Raw genomic sequence first — 17,080 nt, forward strand, 5'->3', positions numbered from 1 at the left:
GCCAGGCGGGCAGCAGCCCTGCCTGGTAAAACCATAATGCGAGCCACACATGTCATTTTAATAGTAATTTAGTAGCCACGTTAAAAAAGTTAAAAAAAAAAAATAGTGAATTACCTTTATAGCTATATCCAACTTCCCTGGTGGCTCAGCCAGTAAGGACTCTGCCTGTATAGCAGGAGACTCAGGCTTGACTCTGGGTCCGGAAGGTCCCCTGGAGGAAGGCATGGCAGCCCACTCCAGCATTCTTGCCTGGAGAATCCCATGGACAGAGGAGCCTGGTGGGCTACAGTCCATGGGGTCACAAGAGTTGGACACGATTGAGTGACTAATGACACACACACATCCAACTTGCAATCAGTATTTTTAAATTACTAGTAAGTTTTACTTTATTTCTAAACCAAGTCTTAAAAATCTGCTGTGTGTTTGCTCTCAGAGGACATCTTTTTTAGGACTGGCCACATGTTCGGTGCTCACAGCATGCCTGGGGACTTCTGGATTAGGTGGTGGGCTGTGAGATGGTGTTAAGCTGGGGGTTGGATGGGGGCAGTGATGAGGTACTGGGGTCCCGTGAGGCACAGGGAACGTGATGACCTCAACTTGGCTCAGGTTTTGGACTTAACATGGAAAATGTTAGAAGCATAGCGTGAGGCCAGACCACGGCAGACCTTAAACACTTGAGCTTGGTTTGGGGAGTTACCCGGAGCCGGGAAGGGGGCTTGGACAGGAGAGAGGGTGACGTCCTCAGGCAGGAGGAGCCCGCGGGCCCCCTCATGTGATTTTTCTGTAGGGCTTCCTTAGGGGACTTGTCTGAGGAAGGAGCCATCCCGCGTAGCGCTGTATTATCAAATTCTTCTTCCATAGGAGGGTTTTGGGCAGCCCGCTCAGGACGTTTGTTGTCTGTTTCAGCACACTCACCAGGAACATCCGGCATCGGAGGGGCGAGAAAGTGGTCATCAACGTGCCCAGTGAGTCCGTGGGCGGGAGGGGGCAGCCCCTGCCCCGCTGTTGATGCTGACTCTCTCTCACTCCCTGCTCTCTCCTCTTTCTCTCTGGTTTTATTACTGCAGTCTTTAAGGACAAGAACACCCCGGCTCCATTTATAGAGACTTTCCCTGAGGACGAGGAGGCCGCGAAGGCCTCTAAGCCCGACCACATTTACATGGACGCCATGGGCTTCGGGATGGGCAACTGCTGCCTGCAGGTACCGTGCAAAGACCCAGAGAGGTGCTTCCGCCTCCTCTTGTCTTGATTACCTTCTGTTCTTGAGGTGCGCGAGTTTCGTTTTAAAAATTTTCATCAGGTTGAAATATTACTGTAACTAGTAACATCTTTCTGAAAACCACTGAAGTTATATTAGTAAATTCATTGGAAGGTACCACTGAACAGAATTCGCAAAATCTTCAGTTCACTGCAAAGACATAGTTCCTCGTGAACTTAAAATGTGGAATGTTCCAGGGCCACTGTCTCAGTTCTTTCTGTGCCTAATTTCTGCTGCCATCTAGTGATGGTTTAGCTTTGAGATTGTAAACACTGCTCAAGTCTGTTTCTGAAAATGAACCCTGGATGCACCCCAGTGAGTTTGTGGTCCAAGGGAAGGATTGTTTGGACTTTAAACAATCTATCTTCCTGTAAGGCTGTATAGTGGTATAAAAAGAATAAATATTTAACAGCCCCGGTTTGCCTTGCCCCTGGCTGTTTCACAGGACATAGAATAGCCTCTCTTTTAATGACATGATTAAACTGCTCCCCCCGCACCCCGGGTCTAATCTATTGCTGGTGCCTACGGCAGCGATGCGTCCCCATCCCATAGGCGATCTGTGGGGGGACCCCTCAGGCTGCCCGCCAGCCTGCATCCAGGCTTCAGCTGTCACCTCTCGGGTACTTGGCTAACTCCTTTCCCTTCTGGCCTCAGTTTTCTCAGCAGTTGAAAGAAGAGTTTATATTAAGGCCCTTTCTAAGTCTGACTCGGCTCATACTCTTTTGTTGTTTTTATTAACAGCAATACTGGTTTCAATCTTTAGTTTGTTTAAAATCATGTTGGGACCTTCCTGGTGGTCCAGGAAAAGACCACCTTAAGGTTAAAGACCAGGTTAAGAATTCGCCTGCCAGTGCAGGGGGACACAGGTTCGATCCTAGCCCGGGAAGATTCTGCATGCCTCAGGGCAGCTGAGCCTGTGCGCCTCGAGCCTGTGTTCCACACAAGAAGCCGTGGCCGTGAAAAGCCCACGCACAGCAGCGAAGGCCCAGTGCAGCCAAAACTAAGTAAATACAAATTTTAAAAAATAAAATGTTAGAAGTAGGAGTGGCTCAAAACTAGATGTTTCAAAATCTCCGATAAAAAGGAGGGCCTCGTTATTACTTAAGGAGATTTTTTTCTAGTTCCAATTTCTTGGCTGGTTGGAGCACCGTGAAGCCTGGCCCCACGTGGGGTGGCTCTGCTCTGCACACATGGCTGGTGACTGTGTCCCACCATCTCAGGCAGCTTTGCACAGAGGCACGCCTTCCTGCATTTGGATCTCGAATGTGTTCATTTTTCCAGCTATGTATAATCAGAATTGAATGTCAGACTCAGATGTATCCATGCTAAGTGTGTTTAACCGTGGCCGAGGATCCCATTCCCCCCGCTTTCCCCGACTTATTGATGTAAGTGGTATAAAGCGTGTCTGCCAAACAAACCTAGGCCATGAGTTTCCTTCCAGCTGGGTACACTGCATAACAAAGGAGACCTTTTGACTTCTAACTGCATATCTACTTAACTATCTTAATTACAAATATTTCTGAAGAGAGCCATTAAACTCTAGAACTTAACAGCGCACGGCTTTAAAATTGCAGCAGTGCTGTCGGAGTGCCAGTTGCCTTTTTTCATCGGTTTACTATTAAACCAAGGTGTTTTGCAGAAGACTACACTGTCGCCCCATTCCAAAGGGATCATTCTTTCCCTTGATACAGTGTTTATACAAACAAATGTGTCCTAATGGCAGGTAGTTGGCATTTTTATTGCTTGTAGATACAGTTTCCCATCCAGTTTAAGCTTTGTGTCATGGGTTTAACATTTTTTTTTTCTAAATGGCGTGTCCAGCCACCCCACTTTCAATACTACTCTTAAAAGTCTTTAGCCCAGCTACTGTGAGTAAGTGGAAAATGAGACAGATTCCACCAATCTCCACAGAAGTCTCTCTGTTATCTTTTAAGTGGAACTCTAGAAACTACCCATTACAAGAAAGCAGGACAAAATGATTTCAAAGTATTGTTTTAAGGCTTTTGAGCAACTCACTATACAGAACAAAAAGTATTTTTAACCATATTCAAATTTTTGACACTTGGGACTTTTCAGGAATCATTTAATAAGTTCATGCCTGTTATGATAGGCTCCCTTCCTACCCCCCACCCCAAGAAAATTCTATGATTTCAACACTGGGTACTAGATAAATTTTAGGTACTTAGTTTCCTAAAATCAATGTTTCTTCTTTTTTCCCCCTCCTCATTTTCCTGAGGGGAAATTGCTTCTCTTCTTTATATGATACTTTGAAAGGATACCAGAAGCGAAAACCATTCATATATTCATACCTTTTTAAGGTGTTAAGAATACTTTTTTCCTTTCCCATCATTATTGGCAGTGATGTCCTCTTTGGTTTGGCTGTGCCTCTCTCGTTCTTGGGGTAAGGAAGCTAGCTCTTAAATGTACTTAAAATAACTAAGCTGTAAGCTGTGTCACTGTTGTAACTTGGGTATTGAATTCCAGCCGCCAGTTTTCTCAAGCACATTTTTCTAGGGTTGACTTTTCCAGAATTTGCCTGTAAATGGAGTGTGTACTAGACCGTCTAAGAGACACCAATCAAAAACCTGAGAAGAAAGCGTGCTTACAGGGTCTCTTGGTCTCTTCCGTGGCTCAGTAAGCCCGTCGCGTCCTGATGGTGCAGCTCCCCACCTGCCCAAGGATCCCTCGGGCCCAGACCCAGGTCTGCTCTCTCTGGTCTGTGCGCACCGGCCTCCGGGCCCGCTGTGGCTCTTCCGTGCCTCCTCCACCAGCCTGCAGTTCCGCCTGGGCAGTCAGTGTTTAAGCTGCCCTCTCTTCCTGCCTTCTCTACAGTCCTGCCCCCTTCCAAGCTGTTACCCATTGTGCCACAGTGGGGAGCTTTGACGCCCATTATTCGCATCTCCAGATTCTCCTTTTGTACCAAAATGTATACAAGCCCGCAGCCAATGGCACATGGATGGCCAGCCATAGAGAAGTGCCTGGCTGAGCTTCACTGTCAGTACAGGTCCTGGTTTTCTTTCCTGACTTCTTCATCTTACTTGACATCAGAACATGGTTATTTATATCCCATGCAAACATGATTAAAGCCATATTCTAGACAAGTTCATCTGAGACAGCTTTTAAAACTGGCTTCAGTGTTGCGATCAGTGGGATGACCTCACATGCCACGAGCAACGACCTTCCTTCTCGGACTGGCTCCTTGGGGAGGATGGTGATGATTTTGTATTATTCTCTAATAATCTGTGATTCTTAAACAGGTAACGTTCCAAGCCTGCAGCATATCTGAGGCCAGATACCTTTATGATCAGTTGGCTACCATCTGCCCAATTGTCGTAAGTAGAAATCACACCTAATTTTAACTACTCTTTTGTATCAGATAAAGACTGCATGTGCAAAATTTGCTGACCATGTGCTATTTAAGTCCAGCTAAGACTTCATTTAGAACTGAACTAACACGACTAGTATGCAGACGGAGAGCTCCTGGATAAGCGTCTAAGCTGAAGAGTTTAGCAGTGCTTTAGCTAGCGAAGCATTTATGTGTTAAACGTCAAGTTCAAGCATAGCTGTTTTCCTTCTCTCATCCCGCCTGTCCTCACCGTCTAGAGAGAATGATTCAAGGAAGCAGAGGCCAGGGCTGGAGTCACTCCCGCTGTCCTTCCCCAGGAGCAGGCAGGCACAGTGCCTGTGGTAGAGCCTGCAGGGTTGGCGTAAGCTGGTGCTTCTAGACCGGGGATAACTGCATGGAGCCTTCTTCAGCGTGTTGGTGACACTTTGACCTTGCAGGTGCTGACTTCTGTTTGTTCCTAGATGGCTTTGAGCGCTGCGTCGCCTTTTTACCGAGGCTATGTGTCAGACATTGATTGTCGCTGGGGCGTGATTTCTGCGTCTGTAGATGATAGAACTCGGGAGGAGAGAGGACTGGAGGTGGGCACGCTTTTCCTTTCCAGCCTTTTGAATCCGGCAGGTGAAGAGGGGGGCTTGTCGCCACTGACAGTGCTGAAGTCTCCCTTACACCGTTTCCATCCTGAGTGGGTTAGTCACACCCAGGAAGAAGCTGGCAGCTGATCAGCCTGTCTTTGGCTTTATGGTGTGTTTGGGGTGAGAATGTGGGAAATGTGATTTGGTTGAGGGGGAGGGGCCGTGCCAAGTTAATTTCCATCATTTGTTGCAATCTGTGTTTGTTTTGCCCTCTAAGATTAATAGAACAGGTTTTCTTTGTTTGGGAGGCAGTGCTGATGGCTGTTTTTACCAGAAAGCTTTTGGCGCTACATGAGTGCTTTGCCTATGGTGCTTTCTCTGCTGGGGAAAGCACAGTCTGTTGTCAGAGTCCTTGGCCCCTTATAAAGGGTGAGTTTTGCCTAAGAAATGTAGGTTTGTGTCTCTTATTTGCATGTTGAACTCTGACCCTGCATCTCTCCAACCAAGAGTGTGCATCAGAACCACCTATAGAGCTCTTTAAAAATAGTTACCCAGCCCTGCCCACCCCCAGACCCAGTGAGTAAAGAAAGTCCAGAACTGAGATGCAGGCGTGCGTGTTAGTAAAGGAGTCCTCACAGGTGATTCTCATGTTCTTGACCAGGGCTGCGCTACTGCTGCTCTGGTCTTTATATAATTGTTCATAAATTGTTGACCATGCTAAGTACAAATAAGCTTTAAAGTAGATATTTTAATGGTTTTTTAATGGCTTAAGCCAAATTTTTTGGTTTACATTATGAAAGTGAAAGTTTTAGTGGCTTAGTCATGTCCAGCTCTTTGCAACCCCATGGACTATATATAAGCCCACTAGGCTCCTCTGTGCCTGGGATTTTCCAGGCAAGAATACATGGTGGGTTTATATTTTTGCTCCCAACATGGGCATTTTCTAGTCTTAATAATAATGGTGAACCACTTGTAAAAAAAAAAAAAAAAAGAAATATGTACATACATTTAACTGAGATCTGAGAACAGATTAAATTGTCTCCAATTTTTGTTTTTTAATTCTAATACTTTTTAGGGTTAATAGCTATTTTTCGGGATCTCATGTTCAGGTTGAACAGTTTAATGTAATTATTTATAAAGCATGTAACCTTTTAATATACTTACTTGGGGCATTCGTTTATTTCCACATCACTGTATATGGCATTCGTTTGTATTTTTTCAATTTTAGCCACTGAAGAACAACCACTATAGGATCAGTAAGTCCCGATACGATTCGATAGACAGTTACTTATCTGAGTGTGGTGAGAAATACAATGACATTGACCTGACAAAAGACAAAGAAATCTACGAACAGCTGTTGCAGGAAGGTAAGCCTCCATTCCCCTTGTCTAGATTTGACTGTAAGCCTTTAGTTCTTCAAAACTCTGTTAAACTCCTCTGCTGACTCCCATCTGGCTTCTATTTTTAATGTGAGGTCTCTTAACTTTTCTTACGAGGCTGTTAGTCCTAAAGTTTCAAGTCCCAGATACTTGTGAGAGCTTAACTTTTAGCGAAAAGAGCTGACTTTGGAGGTGTGTCCCTCAGATCCCCACGGGCGTCGTTTAAGGGGTGAACGCAACTCCGACACTCCCCTCGGGTCTGCAGGATAAACTTGGGGCGGCACAAGAATCCTGCACAACCCAGCGTCTCCTAAGCTCCTAGCTGCCTTTCTTCAACCCCCCCCACCCCGAGCCGTCTGCCGTCCCCGGGGCGTGGAGAGCAGCTCTGGAGTGAGCCTGGTGTGACCTCTCCGCAGGCCTCGACCACCTGCTGGCCCAGCACGTGGCTCATCTCTTCATCAGAGACCCGCTGACTCTGTTTGAAGAGAAAATCCACCTGGATGATGCCAACGAGTCCGACCACTTTGAGGTATCTGCAACAAATGTTTTAAAAAATAAAGAACATGACTGCTACTTTCAGAGTCGCTGAAATGTCACCTCACTTCTGTAAAATGCTCGCTGTTCAGTTTTCTTTGTAGGTCGAAGGGTATAGACAGTAAATAGTCTGCTTCACATGTTAAATATGAAATCATCTTAGTATCTTCCTGGATATGTGGAAAACTGGTTTTATTCTCTCCTGTTTGGTTACAGAATATTCAGTCCACAAATTGGCAGACAATGCGATTCAAGCCTCCACCTCCAAACTCTGACATTGGGTGGAGAGTGGAATTCCGGCCCATGGAGGTATGCAGCCCGCGGGCCGGAACCAACTCTGTTGAACCTATTCCCACCTGACCGCCACCCACCCACCTATACCCTCCCTGGAGGCTTGGGTTACACAGACAGCACCACAGATTGTGTGTGTGTGTGTGTGTGTGTGTGTGTGTGTGTCTCAGGAGGACTGCTTTCTGGGAGTAGACAGTGGGCAGAACCTATTCCCACCTGACCGCCACCCACCCACCTATACCCTCCCTGGAGGCTTGGGTTACACAGACAGCACCACAGATTGTGTGTGTGTGTGTGTGTGTGTGTGTGTGTGTGTCTCAGGAGGACTGCTTTCTGGGAGTAGACAGTGGGCAGAACCTATTCCCACCTGACCGCCACCCACCCACCTATACCCTCCCTGGAGGCTTGGGTTACACAGACAGCACCACAGATTGTGTGTGTGTGTGTGTGTGTGTGTGTGTGTGTGTGTGTGTGTGTGTGTGTGTGTGTGTGTGTGTGTGTGTGTGTGTGTGTGTGTGTGTGTGTGTGTGTGTGTGTGTGTGTGTGTGTGTGTGTGTGTGTGTGTGTGTGTGTGTGTGTGTGTGTGTGTGTGTGTGTGTGTCTCTCAGGAGGACTGCTTTCTGGGAGTAGACAGTGGGCAGAGGCTTCCGGCCCCAGGTGGGGGCTCAGGAGGTGCATGGGAACGCTGTGATCCGCGGGGCCCCTCGGGGAGGCACAGTGGGTCCCTGACATCTTGGCCCCACGTCCAGGTTCAGCTGACGGACTTCGAGAACTCCGCGTATGTGGTGTTCGTGGTGCTGCTCACCAGGGTGATCCTGTCCTACAAACTGGACTTTCTCATCCCGCTGTCCAAGGTAAGGACGGTGTTCACCGTAGGGCTGGCTGTGGGTATCTGGATTACCATCTGATGCTCCTTTCTGTATAATACTTGTTTCAACTCTGACCTCACTTAGACCTGTTCCTCCTTAGAAAGAGTGTTCCCCTTCCACCCTGTTTCTTTTTCCTTTCAAACCAAAGCTTATACTATAGATCTGGGGACCATTTTGGTGGAGACTCCTGGAAACAGAGTGCTGATGGTAGCTCCTTACTCGGCCCATTTGAAGGACATTCAGAGTTTCATTTGAATAGCCGCCAATTTCTAGACTTTCGATTTAAGATGGTGGTGGCAGGGGGTGCCCCCCAGTGTGTTTTCATCCTGTCAACTCCCAGGCTGGTCACAACCTCAGACTCGGGAGGAAGGGACGCGTGACTACTCAGTGCAGGGAGGGGGCGCCTCAGAGGCGCTGAGCTGGGGAGGTTTCTGGAGAATGCGGATGGCAGGGCACCATCGGAAGAACAGATCTGAATCTGCCCCAGCCCAACTAAAACCAAGATGGAGCTTTCTGGAAGCTGTTCAGGGCCTTGAAATAGCTCCAGGCTGTGAGGCTGCAGTGCTGCAGACCCTGGGGGTGTAGCCAAGCGAGCATGGAGGCCTTGGGCTCCCGGCTGGAGGGTCTTGGCACAGAGTGGGGCTGGGAGAGGCTGCCGGGCAGAGTGGGGGTCTGCGGGGCTCAGAGCCAGAGCAGAGACAGCGGGACACGCTGCTTGTCCCGCGAGCGTGGGAGGAGGACCAGAGCCACTGGGCCAGTGCCTGCCGCCGATGCCCCCTTCCTCTGTGGGGGCCACTCCCGCCGGCGTGCATACATGCACCCTGAAGAAGTCTGGCAGTCAGGCAGACCCTGCCTGCCCACTGCGCCTAGGCCCAAGGTGACCTGCAGGACCCTGCGGGCCCCTGTTAGCCTTGCGGGGCACCCCCTGGGGAGATCAGCCCATGTCATGGGTCCCCGAGAGCTGCCATTCTAAGCCTTTGCTTATGAATGTAAATACACTTGACCCTTGGACAACACAGGCCTTAGGGACTCTGACCCTCACACAGTCAGAAAACTACATGCAACTTACAGTCGGTTCCTCCGTATCCGAGAATTCGACCAGCAGCAGATCATGGAGTACCGTGATGTTCACTGCTGGAGAGCATCTTCATCTAGGGGGACACGCGTTGTTCCAGGGCCTGGTATAGATATCTGAAAGGCAGGAGAAACTTGAAAACTTTCAATAGCCTTAAAGAGAAGAGCCCATGGGCCCCCAGAGTGTGTTATCCTGAGTAGAACACGGTTAATTTGGAAACTGGAAAGAATATTTTAAGAAATTCTCACTAATGCCCTTGAAGAAATTCTAGAGAAGAGTTGCATCTTAAATAAACAAGCCCTGTGGATCAAAGAGCATTTGGGGAGCAGAGGAGTTCTCAGAAACAATGTGGTAGCCACACTTTTAAAACTTGGTATACTCGCCAGTAAGCAGATGTGGTTGAAGGTCAAAGTCACTGATTTCGGGAACCAACCTGAGTTCGTCCCTGTAGGACGGCAGAGAAACAGAACTCATGGGAAAAGCAAGAGAGAAATTATTTGAAAAGTTCAGTGTTTGGCTAATAATTAGAAGAAGAGAGTAGTCTACACAAAAGAGATGTGAGATACAATAAAGAAAATAAATGAATATAATTTTCCCTGAGTAAGAATCCATTAAGGATGAGACAGAAATAGGTAAAGAAGAACCGAAATCTAGGAAGAATCTCAAAGAAAAGATCAGTTGTCCAGAAAGGAAAGGAAATTAGGCTACTTAGCTTTCTGCCAAAAAGAAGAAAAATCAGTTGGTCTCATTTCTCATTTGCAATATTAAATGCTGGAAGAGATGGAGAGAAGTCTCCCGAATCCTGAAGGTAAAGAACCAGAACCATGGATGTCTCTGGCAGCCAAGCTAGTGTTTAAATTCCAAGTGATTATAACAAAAAAGATGAAGTTAGGGCTCAAAGTCAGACAGAAATCTTATCTAGCAAGGGGTCAGTGGAAGGAGGGGAATATTAGATGCTTCTTAATGGCTGACATCTGGAGAAAGAGTTTCAAAACTACTTGTCTGTCTAGTCAAGGCTATGGTTTTTCCAGTGGTCATATATGGATGTGAGAGTTGGACTGTGAAGAAAACTGAGCACAGAAGAATTGATGCTTTTCAACTGTGGTGTTGGAGAAGACTCTTGAGAGTCCCTTGGACTGCAAGGAGATCCAACCAGTCCATCCTAAAGGAGATCAGTCCTGGGTGTTCATGGAAGGACTGATGCTGAAGCTGAAACTCCAATACTTTGGCCACCTCGTGCAAAGAGCTGACTCATTGGAAAAGACCCTGATGCTGGGAAAGATTGAGGGCGGAAGGAGAAGGGGACGACAGAGGATGAGATGGTCGTATGGCATCACCGACTCGATGGACATGAGTTTGAGTAATCTCCAGGAATTGGTGATGGACAGGGAAGCCTGGCGTGCTGCGGTTCATGGGGTTGCAAAAAGTCGGACACGACTGAGCAACTAAACTGAACTGAACTGTCTCACACTTAATGCTTAGAAATAGGATTTGTCGCCTCTAATCTCCTAGCTAAAGGGGGTGGGGAAAGAACAAAGGAAACTTCGGAGCCACAGCAGTGGGTCTCCGGCCGTAGGCATGGGAAGACTGTGCCCAGGAGAGCACACAGTGGGGAACATAAGGTGAAGACAAATTTGAATAGACTGTGTTCTCCTATTCAAATGCTGAAAGCGGTGATCTAACATGGCAGTGTAATTTGCATAAGCGACACCTAAAACACGGACAGATGTTGACAGTAAAGAGCTCCATAATGACCTTTTAAAAAGAACACAGGAATGGCAAAGATGTAGCAGAGAAATGTGAGACAGTCTTAAATGAGATGCAGAAAGCAAGTTTATCCACTTGCTCATCCAAGATCATTGAGAGACATGATTCTTTCTTTTTTTTTTTTTTATCATCCAGAAAGCCTAGCTTCTCAAGAGCATAAACGAATTTAAGGGCACTGTGGTGCAGTGGGTAAGATACTGGTCCGGGTGAACACTCAGTTGGCTTGCACCACCTACCAGCCTTTTCACCTGGACAGTTGGTGTCCTCTTGGCACCCCGGTGTGCAGGTGTAGAGTGGGGCCGGGCGGGCTGTCCTGAGGCCGCGCCGGGATGGTGGAGGAGACCACTTACAACAGCGCCTTGCTCAGTAACTGACAGGCCACACAGTCAGGAAGAGAAAAGCCTCAGCGGAGGTGAACAGCATGGCTAACAAGCCCGGCTGTGTCGTTTGTATCACAGATCTCATACCACACATGCCTTTTGAAGGCCCCGAGGAAGAATATCAAAAACTAATCGAGGAAAATTTTCACTTCTCAGAACTAGACAGCATACAGTAAGTCACATTTCCACCAAGATTCATCAAGAAAATGTTCAGGAAAAATTTAACTGTTGGAAATTTTAAATTGTTTTCCTAATAGGTTCTAGATTAAATCAAAATTAGAACTGTAGATTGTATAGGAAAATGAGGTAGGCAACGCTGGTCTCAAGGGAAAACCATAGCTTTAAATGCTTTAACAGAAAGATTAAAAATAAACCTAGGTAGTCAAATTCAGAATCTAAAGAGCAGTAGTAAAAATAGACTGAAAAAGGAATTTATAAAAGCAGAAGTTACAACTGTTGATCTTTGTGACTTTTTGTCAAGACTAAGAAAAATGCAAGTGTTGATTAGGATTGAAGCCAGACATATGAGGATTATTATTTGAACATGTTCCTAGAACTATCTACATTAATCCGAAGGTCATATGTACCTTTAAAAACAAATAAATACCTGTAGGAATTAATGGGTGTGAAGGGCGAAGCTGATCCAGGACTTTGTCTCAGCCGTCCCTTCCAGTGTGACCTCTGACTTATGTCCATTTTGTATATTGGAGTGTCCCCTAAGATTTCTTATGTTGATCGAAATAAGAATTCACGAAGAGGGAGCTGGGGGCTCCTGAGGGAGTGGGCAGAGCCCCAGGCGGGCAGGCAGTGTTGGCGACCTGCCCACTGCCAGGTGGTTGGGTGAGGCAGCAAAGCCCTGGGCAGGGAGGACAGAGGACCCCCCACCCGCCAAGGCAGCAGGGCCTCAGCGCTTCCCTCCATGCCTCCAGCTGTGAGCCGGGACGGCTCCCTGCCTCCCCAGCACCATACATTCCCCCCAGTTTTCCCAGGCAGCCTCCATGCGTGTAAGTTTCACATGGATTTCTAAGGTGCGTGTCTCTTCAAGTTGCCCCGTTATTGAAAAGCACATCCCAGGCTGGGGTTGAGAGACATGACTCCACGTGAGCGTGCAGCCTCTCTGGCCCCAGCCAGCGCTGGGGTTGGGAGGGTTCGTCACAGGTGGGTCCCCACCACAGAGGCCAGCGGCCCCACCCACATGGGAGCATGAGTGTCCCCGACTTCGGGAACATTCTAACGTGGCCATGATGGTTTTCCTCCCTAGGTTGATGAGAACATGAAGGTCGCCCAGAAGCGAGATGCCGTCCTGCAGGAACTGTTTTATTTCAGAAAAGACATTTGCAAAGGTACCACCTTTTCTTGCATTTCTGGGGTCCCTGGAGGCCGCACCAGTTGCTAACGCACCCCTCACCCCTCCAGCAGGTGGCAACGCCGTGGTGGACGGCTGCGGCAAGGCCGCGGGCAGGGCGGAGCCAGCGGCCGAGGAGTACGCGCTCATGTCCATCGACACCATCATCAACGGCAAGGTAGGGCCTGCCTTGGCCTGCTCCCCATCTGCCTGCCCAGAGCCCCCCCAGGGCGCCCCTGCCTGACCGCGCACTGCTCCTCGCAGGAAGGCGTGTTCCCTGGGCTGATCCCCGTCCTGAACTCCTACCTGGAGAGCATGGAGGTGGACGTGGACACCAGGTGCAGCATCCTGAACTACCTGAGGCTCATCAAGAAGAGGGCATCCGGTACGGCAGCCTCCGCTTTCCTTTGTGCTTTAAAAAAGAATCTCTTAGCATAGGCAGAACCTCACAGTCTTAAAATACTCAGTTTATGAAGTGGTCTTTTATTAAAGTATACTGCATCCTGATCACTGCACTTGTCTGGGTAGTACCATCTCTGCAGTTACATACACCTTGTTGTCTTTCACAGTGTGAAAGAGAATCAGCAGCGTTTTTTCTCTTACTGGTTCATAAACCAGTGTTGAATCTTTAACCCGATGGCATTTCAGGCGATGAAATACCGTACGTGGATAGTTTGTCATTATTGCCCAACTGTGTGTGCTCTGCAGCACCCCGGGCTCTATATGAGCCTAAGCTGGTTCCAGGGTCAACCAACTAAGCACACAGCTTGGACTCGGGCCCACTAGCCTGGCTCCCGGTAGGGACACCCGCGGACCTCTGCTTTCCCGCTTTGAGATCCCGGTGGCCAGGGAGCTGTCAGCTGTGACTAAGAGGACAGTGACTTGTGTGTTTCACTTGAGGCTTCTGTAAGGTTTCCAGAGCCAAGAGGGTGACCCCCCAAGTGCTGTCTCTGCGGGTTTCTCTCTGAGTGCATCTACGCACCATTCTGTGTCCCTCTTGGATCGAGTCTCTCTGGGGAGCCCAGAGCCCCCCGTCCAGGGCAGTCTCTGACACCGACACGGGCAGGTCTGGCTGGACGGGAGGACACGGACTAGTCAGCATGCGCTGGCTCCTGTGTCTGAGGGCGGGCGGCGTCCCCGTATGGCTGGCACCTAGCAGGCCTCACAGCAGCAGGGCATGTGTGTTCTTGCTCCTGCCGGCAGCATGAAACCCTTCCCAGAAGGAGTTTTTCAGACAAGGTGAAAACCATCTTGTTCCCAGCCCCTGCCCTGTGGCTCGGCCCAAACGCCTCTTGATTCTTCTTCAGGGTTGTGTTGTCCAGGCGCTAAATGTCGCCTTTCTAAAGATAAAACGCAAACCCAACAAACAAAAAAAATGCTACTAAGTTGTCATTAAAAAAAATTATTTTCCCCCCGCCAGGAGAATTAATGACAGTTGCCAAATGGATGAGGGAGTTTATCGCAAAGCATCCCGACTACAAGCAGGACAGTGTAATAACTGACCAGATGAACTATAGCCTTCTTCTAAAGTGTAATCAAATCGCAAATGAATCATGTGAGTGCCCAGAGTTACTCGGACCAGCGTTTAGGAAAGTAAGGTACAGTGGAAGTAAAAGCGACTCTTCCACCTAGACGCCCCGCAGGACGAGAAGCCCTTCCCCGCGTTCCCGAAGAACTGACGGCTGGACCAGCTGTGTGCGTTGTGTGAGGAGCAGGTGGAAATAGTGCGCTGCGCTGGCAGAAGTGGGATTCAGCAGACCTAGAGTTTATACAGTGTACATGTACATAGTAAAGTATTTTTATGATTAACAATGTATTTTAATAACATTGTATCTAAGGTTCTCATGAGCTGGCTTGTACATTTTTCAATTCTGACTCTGGAGCAACTACTGTCTGAAGCAGTTTTGTAAATGTAACTTACCGGTAACTGTACTATATCTGCATTCCAGAGTTTAAGATGTTTACTGTAAATGTTGGCTTTTTTTTTTTTAAAGGCTTTAACCTGGTACCTGATTCACTGAAAATTCTGTCACTTTACCTTGAAAACAGATTGTCCTGCTCATTTTCTTTGCATCATCTCCTTTGGCATATATGTAAAATCACTTTTGAATCCACCAAAGTGCTTCAAGGGGAAGCTTGGGGTTCTGACGCCTTACCTGTGACAATTCTCTCATAATTTGAATAGCTAATCCCTTGGTAACCCTGTCCCAGGCTTTCTCTACTAAAACAAAACCCACTGAACTGATGGTACTTTTTACCCACATTTGCTAGTTTTGGTGTTAAGTTTGAAGACAACTCTGGAAGAAGAAAGACTCTGAGTTCACACGTAGTGATTATTGGGGGTGTTTTGTTTTTTTTTTTAAGGACAAAAATGGGGAGAATTGTTTTTCTCCTTGTACATAGCAAAACTAAAATCAAAAATGCCACCGGCTCTTCTCTTGTGGCCCCTGTTTTTTCTGATTGCTGCTGTCTACTTAAATTTTCAAATCAAATGCAGTTGCTGAAGTTTTTGTTTTGTTACTTTTCCTCTAGTTTCCAATAAGCATATTACAGACATTCTTCTAAAAGCCATTTATTCTAGATTTTACCCAAGGAATATTCTGTGTACTACTTAGCTTCTCTGCAAAAATCATGATATGCACTAAGTTTTGTGAATCAGGACCCTAAATGTTTAATTGTAAATAATTTAAGTTGCACACAATTGTTAGAGCTTTTTGTTGAAGTTTTTCTCCGATTAATGTCTTAACTGCTTCTGAAATAACTATGTATAGTAGATTATGCAAACCTTTACAGGCATAAATATTTAAACTGTCATGCTCATTTTAAGAAATTGCCATAAAGCTTCAGCTAAGCCTGTTCATTTGAACTATATTTCTTACATGCATTTTGGAGGATAAAAGAATGCCTATTTTCCCTTTGCAATTTGCTTATGTAAATTCAGATTGTAAAAAGGCAGTAAAATGTTTGTGGTATGAGGAAATAAAGAATGGAATTGGCATTGTGAAAACTCTTGAAAGTGAGTTCTGCAACTAATCGGATGGTGGTGAATTTTTTTTAATTAGCCCAAGTACGCCAGAAAATGATTTCTTCATCATGCTCCATCCTCAGCTCTTTCTAGAAAGAAGCACAGTGATGAGAACAGATAGATGCCTGACCTCCCCAGGAGCCCTCAGCCCTGTGGGGAGGGGAGCAGTGACCGCCGGACATGAATTTTCCTTTTATTCCAAACCGTCACCGTGCTGAGTCAGTGATCATGTGGTGAATTACATGCAAGTAACTCAGGTGCTCTGTGCACAGTGGAGAATCCACTCAGACTGGATCAGCAGGCCCAGCAGACAGCCACTGCCTACCTATGTCTTCAGACACACATCTCTCACCTACCCCCGACCCCTAGTTCATCTGGTCCGTCCACTTTTCTCAGCGTCACCTGCTGGTCTGCTTTTATCTTTCTGAATGATCCCAGGGCAGGGCCACTGCCAAACAGATCTGCATACACATCTCTGAAGTGCAGCTCTGGCTCAGTGGGCCCGGGGTGCTGCTGGTCTGTGGACCATGTTGAGTAACAGGGACTTAGATCACTCCTGTACCTCAGACACACATCCGTTCTAAGTCAGCTGATACTGATCTTTCATGTGTATATGAAAATTCAAATGGCAGCTCTGTGTCTCTATCCAAGACAAAGCATCACCTTTTCCTCCTGAACACAGCTGAGGGTTCAGGCTTTGGGGGGAAAACAGTGAGATAAGCGAAGAGTGCCTTGTCCCACTCACTTAGAACACAACTGGCCTTTTCTTGACCCATCAAGTCTCCTGGATTTACAAGAGGTTTCCAAACAAAACCTGTGAAGGAGGCTTTCCTGGTGGCTCAGTGGTGACGAATCCGCCTGCCAGTGCAAGAGACACGGGTTTTTCTATCCCTGATCAAGGAAGATCCTGCATGGCACAGGACAGCTAAGCCGAGAGCCACACAGCCCTCGGGCCATGGCTGAACCCACCACCCTGGAGCCCATGCTCTGCAGCGAAAGACTCCACCACAGTGGGAAGCCCGCGCCACGGTTAGGGAGTAGCCCCGCTTGCCACAACCAGGGAAAAGCTTGTGCAGTGCTGGAGACCCCGCACTGGAAAAAACAGAAAAGTTTACAGACAGACCCCTGGCGGTCTTGTGTTAAAACTGCAAGCTACGGAGGCAGGGGGCTTAAGTTCGATCCCTGGTCAGGGAATCGAATCCGTGTGCCTCATGGCCTGGCCCGGCCCCAGGATTCTTC

The 17,080-nt window shown here is 47.5% G+C and overlaps 1 protein-coding gene across 4 annotated transcripts in view; it reads left to right on the forward strand.

Annotated features, from left to right (window-relative positions):
- Positions 1 to 15,798, forward strand: part of GCLC (glutamate-cysteine ligase catalytic subunit) — a 45,095-nt gene extending 29,297 nt beyond the window's left edge. For 2 of the 4 annotated variants that reach the window (XM_068994135.1, XM_068994137.1), the window contains 12 exons: positions 907 to 965; positions 1,068 to 1,201; positions 4,516 to 4,590; positions 5,066 to 5,182; positions 6,405 to 6,543; positions 6,972 to 7,084; positions 7,306 to 7,398; positions 8,130 to 8,234; positions 12,733 to 12,814; positions 12,891 to 12,994; positions 13,081 to 13,201; positions 14,237 to 15,798. In XM_068994135.1, coding sequence (XP_068850236.1) covers positions 907 to 965; positions 1,068 to 1,201; positions 4,516 to 4,590; positions 5,066 to 5,182; positions 6,405 to 6,543; positions 6,972 to 7,084; positions 7,306 to 7,398; positions 8,130 to 8,234; positions 12,733 to 12,814; positions 12,891 to 12,994; positions 13,081 to 13,201; positions 14,237 to 14,448 — 1,354 coding nt within the window. In that variant the 3' untranslated portion in view covers positions 14,449 to 15,798. Of the gene's footprint in view, positions 1 to 906; positions 966 to 1,067; positions 1,202 to 4,515; positions 4,591 to 5,065; positions 5,183 to 6,404; positions 6,544 to 6,971; positions 7,085 to 7,305; positions 7,399 to 8,129; positions 8,235 to 12,732; positions 12,815 to 12,887; positions 12,995 to 13,080; positions 13,202 to 14,236 lie in introns of all 4 variants that reach the window. The other 2 variants (XM_068994134.1, XM_068994136.1) reach the window with 2 other exon arrangements.
- The last annotated feature ends 1,282 nt before the right edge of the window (positions 15,799 to 17,080 follow it).

Source organism: Capricornis sumatraensis, chromosome 22 (genome assembly GCF_032405125.1).
Source record: "Capricornis sumatraensis isolate serow.1 chromosome 22, serow.2, whole genome shotgun sequence".
NCBI classification, from domain to species: Eukaryota; Metazoa; Chordata; class Mammalia; order Artiodactyla; family Bovidae; genus Capricornis; species Capricornis sumatraensis.